The sequence below is a fragment of the Salvia hispanica genome, chromosome 3, assembly GCF_023119035.1.
Source record: "Salvia hispanica cultivar TCC Black 2014 chromosome 3, UniMelb_Shisp_WGS_1.0, whole genome shotgun sequence".
NCBI classification, from domain to species: Eukaryota; Viridiplantae; Streptophyta; class Magnoliopsida; order Lamiales; family Lamiaceae; genus Salvia; species Salvia hispanica.
In genome coordinates, this window is record NC_062967.1 from 47,905,044 (window position 1) to 47,917,002 (window position 11,959).

At 34.6% G+C, this 11,959-nt stretch overlaps 1 protein-coding gene across 1 annotated transcript; it reads left to right on the forward strand.

Annotated features, from left to right (window-relative positions):
* The first annotated feature begins 6,952 nt into the window (after nt 1-6,952).
* LOC125211130 (transcription factor bHLH71-like) lies at nt 6,953-9,209 on the forward strand. The gene is made up of 3 exons (XM_048110833.1): nt 6,953-7,484; nt 8,102-8,500; nt 8,999-9,209. The coding sequence occupies exons 1-3, from the start codon at nt 7,179-7,181 to the stop codon at nt 9,101-9,103; spliced, it is 810 nt and encodes a 269-aa protein (XP_047966790.1). The 5' UTR covers nt 6,953-7,178; the 3' UTR covers nt 9,104-9,209.
* Nucleotides 9,210-11,959: the final 2,750 nt, after the last annotated feature.

An 11,959-nucleotide genomic window follows, 5' to 3' on the forward strand; every position in this document is an offset into this window, starting at 1 on the left:
AAGAGCAATGCGAAATTGGTAGAGTCGTTGAGTCTAAATTATTCTCTCATCTGATTCAGACATGTTTTATGCAGGTTTTGGTTCGAAGGGTTGAGAAAACAAAGACGACGATAATGTTGTTTCTAAGTTCTAACCTGCTCTAGTACCATCTTGAGTGGTACATGCAACATATTGAAAGAGAAATAAAAGTTTTATACTTATTTTTGTGTATTGAATCTGATAATGTTTTCATAAGATGTCGCCCTTTAAAATAGGGATTAGGAATTATGCCTTATTCAGTACAAGAAAGGGTTTTTAGCTATTTTACAAAATCTCTAATCAAATCTCTCGATTCCTGGAATTAATTTTTTCCCTCATTTCCCAAATATTTTCTTTCTGAATAATGAATTCGATATAGAGTGACTGTATTGAGAATATGGATGTAATGTTTGATTTTTTTATTTGGAGCTTCTTTAGCCACTTTTTGGAAGAGTCTTCTTCCCTGGCTTCTCTTCTTCAAAAACCGGTTAAATTATTGCCGGTTTAATATAGAAATTGACCAATTTTTAAGATTTGGAATGGTTCAAAGTACAAGCTATTTTTTTTGGAATTCGAACCGTACATTGCGTCAGTTCATGGCCAAACTGGTTGAACCGGCCGGTTGGTCCTGTTTTTAAAACACCGATTAGAATTGATTTTTATGTAGCATAATGTTTTTTTTATGATAATGTACTATGTGGAGTATATGATTAGGCTACTTATGACAATCATAGACAAAATTTTGTTTCTTTTTAATAACACTGATATTGATAATAACCTACCATAAATATGTATAAACAATTTCTACAAGTTGCTAATAACAGCGAAACATGTTTGGATGAGAAAATGAAGTTTATATATATGGGTTGCTAAATGCAATGGACAAATATGAAAGGAAGGACGATATTGTTTCAAAGGAAAAATCATGGATTAAAGTTGGGTGTAGGGCATATAATGGGAATCAAATTCACTAGGGAACAACATTTCAAATCAATTTGCATGATGAGATATGTGGGGGATTAAAACATAATAATATCACGAGAATCATCTTTTTTTTTACTCATAATTATCACCATGAAAATTGAAAAAGAACTCATCCGTTCATTCACCTTCTGATCTGGCTTTTACTGTCCGTGGGACTGTTGTGGAATATCTGACCAATCATATACTTAAATTCCTTCAATATTTTATGTTTTTAGAAAAAGTTCATCTTTTCTTTAATCATTGTTCAAATTCTATTCACACCTCATGTAATTTAGCATTCATTATAGTTTATTCTCATCGAATTTTAGAAAGTGACTATTGAATATTATGTTCGTGCATATCCCATCTAGTGGAATGTTTTGTTTCTTCTGTTACTTTTTTGTAATGCATCCCTGGAGATTCTCTCTTGGTATTTCATTGTATTTTTTTTATTGTACTAACATTTATATTATTAAATAATTGATTAGGGTTCATTGACGCAAATATGATTTATGATTTTCCTGACCTTATTTTAAAAAAATAATTAAGAAGTAATTATTGAAGGTAAATCAAACGACATAAATTAGTAAAAGACCTAATAATTCAAATAATCAATCATTTTAGACCAAAATCTTAACAACCCGCAACAATTGTCATGTAATTAGACACTTTCACGTGACAATAATGTTAATGAATAGCTTACATGATGTACTACTGATTTGTGATTGATTAAAATAATTAAAATAAGGATAGTAACCCCTATAACTTTATGTACAATTAAAGATTTGGACAAAATTTGATCTTTGCCACATATTAATTTATACTAATATACTTCACATGCGAAATAATCCTTTGCAACCTGGTGTACAGTGCACATATGTCACAGTGGGATTTCAATAGATTCGCTTTTATGTATAATAATTTCCATTACGTATATACGTTTCTAAATGGTGTATTAAATGGAGTATAACATTTTAGTGTTTTTCATAAAATGAAATGTAGTGTTATACAACATATCGCAAACTTTTAAAACAATCTAGAAAATGTTGTCAAATTTTAGCATATTATTCTAGCTGGAAGGTCTCTATAACTATCATCTTTTAATTAAAATAATTAAAATTTCATTGTTTTCAGTGCTAATTTAAATCGCCAAAGGCTAAGATAATATTATTGCGGAAAACTTTCATTGAACAAAATTTGGTAATTGGACACGATTTGGATAATTTGGTAATTGGACACAATTTTTGATAGATCTTATCTTCAATTCTGTATAAGCTGGTTGTCCCCAATCTTTTTTCAGTATCGACAAGGAACCTAATTATGTGAAACCTACTTGTAATGGCATGAAGAAATTGGAGATGAAGAGTATATCTATATAAAAATAATGGATATTTTTAAGTTTCTGTTATAAAAATTAGGTACTTACTTTTGAATATCAAATAATTACATAAATACATAATTTTGTGTCAGTTAATTTACACCGATTTTAGTTTTCATCGTTCACATACTCCTTCAAATGGTTTAACCGTTCTAGGTAAATCTAGGAGGGGCTGGATTTCTTTTTTATTAATTGGATCACTGGCCCAAATTATAAAGCTCAGATATATTGTGGTGGCAATCAATTTTTTGTTTGTTGTTGTTTTGGTTTAGTCAGTTAATTTTAGCCCATAGTTGTTGACCTACTTTAATATCATGATAAACATCCGTTAATTCCATTCTAAAATCAATTGATGATAAGAAGAGAGATTCATAGATTTATATAGTAGTTTGACGTTTCAGTTCTCTCTATTGCCAGTATTACGAAATACAAAGTCCTTTAAAAAAGATACTTATAATCTTAAAATCGAAGCTTATATATTAATTAGAGGAAACATTTTTTTTTGATCCACGAACTTTTCAATGTATCAATTTCGATCCGTAACATTTCAAAATATCTTCTGAGATCCATTAACTGCGATGTGATATCATTTGAGCTACAGTTTTAATGCTTCGAACTTTTTTGGTAGAAAACACTCTCAACACAATGAGGACATTTCTATCTATTTACTCTCTCCATTAAAATATTTTTTTATCTCTCTAATTCTTTCGCCTTTCTTTCTATTTTTTTCTCTCTTTCTTTCCCATTTTTGCATTCTCTCCTTCTCCATTATCTCTTTCTCACTTCTTCTCTTCTTCTTTAAGTAACAATATAAATAGAAATGAATGAATAAGTAATTAATTTAAATAGTCTTCTAAGATGTCTGATAATTGAGGGTATTTGCAAAAAAAGTTCAAAACAGTGTAAACATAGTTGAAATGATATTACAACGAAGTTAATGGACCTCAAAAGATATTTTCAAATGTTATGGACTAAAATTGATACTTTGACAAAGTTTGCAGACAAAAAAAAATATTCCCTCTATTAATAAAGAGATAAATATTTATTTGGATGCTTCAGAACGTATTAAATTTAAGTATACTGTAGTAAGTACCTCCGTCCCATAATAGGAGTTATATTTGATGCAGGTCTAGGTTTTAAGAAATATAAAGAAAAGTGAGTTGAATAAGTCAGTAGACTATGAGTCTCACTTATATATATTTATTTTTTTAATAAAATGTGAGTGAAATAAGTTGGTGGTTGGTGTAATATGTGACATACTTACCATTTATAATAAAAGTAAAATGAGACTCTTATTGTGAACGAATTGAAATGACAAAATATATCTCTTATTGTAGGACGGATGTAGTAACAACGTAAAAATCATAGTGTAACAAAATAAACATTGAAAAATATGAGTACTCTAAGAGCATCCACAGTGGGACGCCCTAAGCGACGCCCTAAGTGATGCCGTATGCACCGCCACGTCAGCATTTTTATCCTCCTCCCATTCCACCTGCAGTGGGGCGGACTATAGCCCGCCCTAAGCATTTTATCTATTATTTGAATATTTAAATACTTCAAAATTTAGAAAAAAAACTTCATTTCATTAAAATTAAAACATTACACTACGAATGTAAAAAAACTACAAATTCTCAACGGCGGCGGTTGCGGTTCCAAACTTCTTCAATCATGTCGGTCATGAGTTGAGTATGGTCTTGTTGGTTGCGCATTGAGGCCTGTCGCTGTAGAAACTCACCGAAGCCCATCGGTAATCCTTGAGTGACAGGCGAGGTCGCCGTGCTAGAGCTAGATCCGGCTTCATCATCCACCCAATCGGTGACATATCCAACTTCTTGTTCGACTATCATGTTATGCATGATGATGCACGCATACACCGAAGTAGGCATGCCAGATCCGAGGCGGTGGTCGGCGACGGCTCCCAGGATCATCGTAGGGTGGCTGCCCTTGTACCACTTGGTAAATTGGTCTCTCCACGCCGTCGGGCAGTTCTTCTTACTGCCAGTGCATACAGATCGATGCTCCCTAGCATCCCAAGGAAGCCGTGCACCGTCTCGTGCATCCGCATCAGACTCTGGCAATCATCAGCAGTCGGGCGTCGCAAATATGTGTCGCCAAAAGCCTCCACAACTAACTTACAAAAAGTCTTGAGACATTCACGGCCAGTTGTCTCCCCGACGTGAAGGTATTTGTCGAACATATCCGTTGTTGTGCCGTAGGCCAACTGGCGGATCGCAATCGTGCACTTTTGCAACGGCGTAAGTCCGGGTCTGCCGATCCCGTCTTCCCGATACTAGAAGTACTCATCACGTCCCTCCGACGTGTGCACAATGCGCAGAAAAAGATCTCGGCTCATTCTAAAAGGTCGGTGAAAACATTCGGGCCCCACCTTGGATTCTCGGCAAAATAATCTGCGAACAGACGTTCGTGCGCTACGTCGTGCTCGCGCGGGACATACGTCCGACGTCGTATCGGGCGAGGGACCCGCGCCACCGCCGCCTTCTCCGCCACTGCCTGCTCCCGCTGCATTTGTGCCAAGCATTCCGCCGCGGCTTCATTAACGGCATCGAACAATGCTCGAGTCAAGACCCGTCTGCAGCCATCCGATGTATTCAAATCGTAGTCGCCGGGATTCAATTTTGAGACGACGAGAGAGAATAATTGAAGAGAAATTGAAGAGATGTGAAATTGGAGTGTGTGAAATGGTAGAGAATTGTAGTGGTTAAATAAGAAAAAAATTTGAAAAAAAAAACAAAACAAAACGCGTGAGCATCGTCCGTCGCATCGTCCGCGATGCCATAGTAGCGGACGATGCGACGGGCAATGAACATCGTTCGCGCTTCGTCCGCGGACGATGTATCGGGCACGGACGATGATTAACCCATCGTCCGCGATGCTGCAGTCGTCCGTCCCACTGCGAATGCCCTAAAGCAAATGTTTTTTATGGATAAGAAAATGGAGTATATCATCAAGTATCCTGTCTAGAAAAATTCATGGCAAGATACATTATTTAACTTGGTAATTTATGAAAACTATAAACAGAGCATGACCAGAGACAAGAGATACAACATTACCAACTGTTGTGGAAATTGAGATTTTTGGGGTTTCTGGTGCATGGGAAGAAGAGACATTGGTACATAGGGGTAAATACGTCAATTTGTGAATTATGAGTACAGTCATGTGGAGCAATAGTAGTTATCCAAAAAAAACTCATTATTACTTCCTTTGTCCCATGAAAGATGATCCACTTTCCTTTTCGGTTTGTTCCAACTAAGATGATCCATTACTTAAAATGAAAACATCTTTATCTCTACTTTATTCCCTCTCTCTTACTTTACTCTCTCGTCTTAATATACAAAATATAACTGTATAAAATCTCGTGCCGCTCAAAAAAGGGGTCATCTTCCTTGGGACAGAGGGAGTACAAATTTACAATACTAGTATATGTAAATAAATATGCATACTATTTTATACTATATTTACTATAGTATACTAGTGCAATATATCTTGCCCGAAACCCATGTCAATGGGTTTTTTCAACTGCAATAAGACTTCGCAAATATGATTAAAAAAATCATGTTTACATTTACTTAAGGAAAGGCCTTATAATAGAAATTGTCTTTAAAAATACATGTTTTCCTTAAAAACACTCTGCAAAATTGACATGATACCGTTAATTTTTAATCCTACTAAGGATAGTTCAATTAAGATACACCAAACTTTTCTATTTTATATTTTTATATGTTCAGTTAAAGGTTAAAATTTAAATCTAGGTCAAGTGTCGCTTTTTAATGTTTAATCCTACTAAGGATAATTCTGCTTTTGCTATTAAAAAATGTAATCATTTTACATGTAATCCTACTCAGGTTTATGCGTGTTAGAATTTTATTATAGAATTCGAGTTTCAGTTAAGTTCAAAGCTAAATATTAAGTAAAATAGTTTATGTATTTTCTATTTATTACTAATATCCTATAGTATATTAATATAAAAATATATATTTTTAAAAAGATACCACATGCGTTTTAAATTAATCGATATGTATATCTTTTTAAGACATCCCAAGTTAAATAAGTTACTGATATTTTAGCCTTAAAAATCAACTATTTTTACCCCAATTACTTTATTCTCTTACATAGTAATTTATTTTCTTTTAACTTGTATACTTTAATTTCTTCTTATCTTATCATATCTCCACATAACTCACGAAAATCAGTTTTTAAATCATATGTCCAAAAGAATCATCTCGATTTATTTGGGATGGAGGGAACACGACAATTTACATAATTGATTTTTGATAATCCGTTACAACATAAGACAGAACACCACGCAATAGTCGCACATGGGGCTAACCTATTAGATTCGAGTTGGTATTCTCGAATCAGTGCATAATTTTATTGGCCTAGAAATTTTCCAATTCTAATCCTTCAACAAATTTATTTAGTTATTCAAATCGGTCTATAAATTTCGGGTATACTGAAATCTCTACATCCCACACTAATTAAAAAAATTAGAATAAGGTTTAAGATATCATGCACGTGAGATGACACTATAGATGTTGTGCCTTTCTGCATCAAAAAGTTGGTGAAAAAGGAAAGAAACCCTTCTCTCTCTTTCTCTCCCTCTCTCTCTCTCAAAAGTTGAAGAAGAGTAGAAGACAATAAAATGATTGAAGCCTTTATAAATATAACAAGAGTCAATAGTATTGGGGCTCTCAAATCTCTGGTATAAAGATGAAAGCAACACCTCAAATATTACTAGCAAATTAAGAGAAAGTGAGTGTGTGTGTTTGTGTGTGTGTGTGTGAGAGAGAGAGAGAAAATGGCTCTTGAAGCACTCTCTTCAAATGAGCTTCTCAACTTCATCATGTATGACACAACCCCATTCAATGAAGCCAGCCCTCCCGAGCTTGGCAGCTGCTCCTCCATGCCGCCGCCGCCGCAGCCGGCGGAGACGGCGGCGCAGGGGCGGAAGAAGCGGCGGAGGAGGCCCAAGGTTTGCAAGAACAAAGAGGAAGCTGAATCTCAGAGAATGACTCACATTGCCGTTGAAAGAAACCGCCGCAAGCAAATGAATGAGCATCTCGCCGTCTTGCGCTCTCTCATGCCGGAATCTTATGTTCAACGAGTAAGAATTTTATTTTACATTTTTTATCTTTTTTATTGAAATTAATTATTTCAGGGAAGAACCCAAATTCCTTTTTAATTACTTCGTGATAATAATGTGATTTTGATTTTCACTGTTTAATTTTCTACCAAAAAGAAAAAGGGAAAAAAAAAAAAAACTCACAAGATTTGAATTTGAGGAAGGTACAATTTGATTCTAAAATAGTTCTTGCACTCATCTTCTTCATCCACCTCACCTCTGTCTGTTTTGGATATATGTTGCTGTCTTTGTTCTCCTCGGGGCATAAGCCAAGCAGATGTGACAAATTATTTCTTCACCTATATATATGTAATTGAAAAATTAGGCACCTATATGAGATGCAGGTGTTGTAGCAAAGCAATGCATCTGTTGAAAATAATTTAGTTATGTGATGCATTTAATTTTGCTCTTCTTGCTGATGTTCTGAAACAACAGAATATAGTGACGTAACGCCCTCAACCTCCCCCATGTCCTCTTATTGTCTCTGTCCTACTAATATCCCATTCTCATCTCATCAACTTTTAATAATTCAAGTACAATTAGTACTATTCCACCACCATTAATTTGAATGGATTTGTTTTTGATATGGATATATGCAGGGTGACCAAGCCTCAATTGTTGGTGGTGCAATTGAATTTGTGAAGGAGCTAGAGCACATTGTGCAGTCACTAGAAGCCAAGAAGTATGCATTATTGGATAAGAAGAAGAATGCCACAAATGATGAAAATGAAACCCAAAGCAATAGCCCCTTTGGACAATTCTTTTCCTACCCACAATTCAGCCAACTAAGCAACAAATACACATCCCAAACCACCGCTGCCATTGCGGACATAGAAGTAACCTTAATCGAGACGCACGCCAACATTCGGGTTTTATCGCGGCGGCGTCTCCGGCAGCTCTCCAAATTGGTGGCCTCATTCCAATCAGTCTTCCTCACAATCCTCCACCTCAACATCACCACACTCGAATCCCTCGTGCTATACTCCATCAGCGCAAAGGTATGATAATTATAATTATAATTTATAATGTGTGGATACATTTTATTTGTCTCTACCATCCTACAAAATAATGTTCTTGTCTCGATTCATTAATTAGGCCATCATGCCCCTCACACACCACGCCAATTATTCAAAACTAATTTGGTCCCTAACTTATCACCAATTTTGTTGTTATGCATTACAATTGCATTAACAAAATTGGGACTGTCCAAAATGACCTCACCATGCAAAGGAATCTACTTTTTTTCTGTGCACTGTTCAAAAGATTCTACTGCCAGTAAATACTGCTTTTCCATGAGGGTGTTTTGGGAATTGATGATTTGAAATGTCCATGTGCTGTGATAGCAGAAAACGGAATTTTTTCCTTATTACTTTAATGGGTGTTTTTCTATATATGAGTATATTGTTGTTGTCTTTACACTTAAAATTGGTGTAACTTTATTTGGGGTGAATAAATGAAAATGATAATGAAATATTGTTTTGGTTGTTTGTTTATAGGTGGAAGAGGGATGCCAACTCAATTCAGCAGACGACATAGCCGGGGCAGTGCACCACATGCTGAGAATAATTGAGGAGGAAGCCATCCTAGGTTGTCACAACTAGGCTCCTCTATATATGTATATCACTAAATGTTATTGAACCTTGTCACATCGATTGTGTGTAATTTAGGATTTCATTTCAAAATAATCATCCACTTTTGCTCATTTTACCAATTTCATTATTTTATTAGCAATTTTCATCGACCTTTTCCATATTTGCAATTTGATATAGTACATGGTATTATTATTATGTTGCAATATTGTTTAAATTTGGATACTATATATGCTTTCTATAGTAGCTAGTCAGGATACCATGTGTATGTTTTTGGAAATTGATGTAAATACAATAGTAAAACAACTTTTAGTTTGAATGATTATATATATACAGTGTGATTAAATGAGAATTGTATCTAAAATAAGAACTAAGAATTAGTCTTATCATTTGATTATCAGCCTCCAATGAATTTGCTTATGTTATGTGTCGCTGAAGTATTTTCAATGTTTCTTTTATTTTATTTTTAAACGATATTATTATTAAAATATTGGTGTCTGTTTACGCCTGAAAATTAAAATCGGTACTCCATTATTCAATTTAGTTGATCATATCAGTTTACAATGCAAACCATATCACTCCCCTTTAACATCAACATCATTTTCATAACAATTTTATCGTATGTTTACATTAACAAAATAATTGGCAATTATGGCCTTCCAATTACATGAAATGATGAAAAACACTACAAATTCTTGTATGCACTATTGATATCATGCAATCATGCTCCAATCATATGTGATCACAAAATGGATAGATTTTGGTTCACTTTTCAACTATGATGATGAAGTTGATGTTATGAGAAGTTTGTTGGATCGACAAAAATGAAAGGAGACAACATCGCTCTCAAGTTCTTAAGGACAGAAAAAAGAAAATATCATCAACTAAGATCATATAGTATCAAATCGTAAGTAGTGAATGGCTACTGATTTTTGTAATTATTTAATGGTGGAAAGGAAATGTTTGAACTTGTTCTAGCACAAACAAGAGTTTATGTTGGCAAAGAAAAAAGAATTAATACTGGAGAGAGTTTAGAGGAGCTAGAAAGAAATCGATCTGGATTACATAGACAATCAAGAATTTGGATTTAATGACGCATGATCGCATATTGTTTGATATGTTTGTGGAATGTGAATTAACTTGAAATACAAAGTGCAATTTGGCAAGGGAAATTGACTATTGTTTTTAGCATCCAATTGTTTGATTGTCTATCAAAACATCGTTTAAATTTAGATTTGTCATATTTAGTCTAGTAAACATTGTTTCTAGCTAACGGTAACTTTGAATGTGTGTCATTAACCCGTGGCGTGACAGGTGCGGGTGGGTCGGGCAATGGTCCTTGTGGGTTGCGGTGGGACATACATAGGTGTTGGAGAAGGAGAGAATATGATGGAGAGAGAAAAGGAATGGAATAGTGAGTTATAATAAAAAATAAATATTAACTAAATATTCAGGTAACTGCAGGTATTACCCGGTCGGGTGTCCGACCCCGCATCCCTCATATCAACAATACCCAATAGCTGTCATATTCCTGATCTTTTTCAGTAGTGAGTGATGGAATAACCCGCTACTGTTTCGACACACCTAAACAGATCATATGTCTTATAGTCTAATTTATTTGTAATCTACTATATTCCTTTACCAAATACCGATCCAATAACTAATTAAGTTATTTAAATCGTTATGGAATTAAACTTAAGACTTTGAGAAATACCGATCCCATAACTAATTAAGCTATTTAAATCGTTATGGAATTAAACTTGAGACTTTGAGAATACAAACATGCAGTTATGAAAAATCAAATGTTCAGATCACACGAATTTGTAAGTATTCTCTATTTGATATTTTGAGTGGTAAACACAAGCAAGATTACGATCTACTAAAAACCTTCTTTGTTTGTTCCTTGTTGTAAATGACTTTTAATAACAAGCATGAAAAAAAAAATGAAGATATTTTATTTAGAATTTTTAATATGGATATAGTTTTTGGAGCTTGCTTTATTAAACAAATTAGTTTAGGAAACCACTCGACAACAAATATGCCTTGGACTCGACGTTATGGACAACTGCTACAAATGCATTTGTCTTATGGGTTGGTTCGGGCCAGACAGGCCGATGTAGGGATGCCCAAGGTTTACAGTTCGGGCACTTAATCGGAAAATTGTAACTAGCGGTTACAGTTCCGAATGGAAACCATGAGATTTAAATGGAACCGAAACCGCCACTTTTGTTTCAAAATTTCGGAACCGAAACTGTGCTGGAACTTCAGATTCTGGGCGTTCCAAAAGAACCGCGAATAACTATTGGAAAATCTTGAAAATGAACCAAAACCGCAAAAAACCACGAGAAACCGGCGGTTCGAAATCGAACTGAACTTTAAAAAACAATTGGTTTGGAACTGAAACTGGAACCGACGGGTTTTTGGACGGGAACCATAACCGTGAAATATATATGCTCAAAGTTCAGTTCCTGTTTGAGATTTTCCATAACCGAAACCGGCAGTTCCAGAACCTTGAGCATGTCTAGGCTGAGGGCCAGTGAGGTCTTTTTTACATACTATGATGACCCAACCCAACTTAGACTCACCGGATAAGTGGGTTGGACTGAGTTATGTTTTAAACTATAATTAAAATTTTCTTGAGACATATTTTGTGTGAGTTAGCCATCGTTATTTGATGGTTTTTTTGATAGATAGTTGTAAATGGCCAGATAGTATAGATATATATTGTGTAGGAGTTGATATGCATTGTGATTTTGTGTTAGATGGTTGTGGTTTTGAGTACTTTTAATAAAAAAAAAAGTAATATTTTGTATCAATTTTATCACTAGAGATGTGAATCACTATGCCACCATTTCTATATATGTTTCA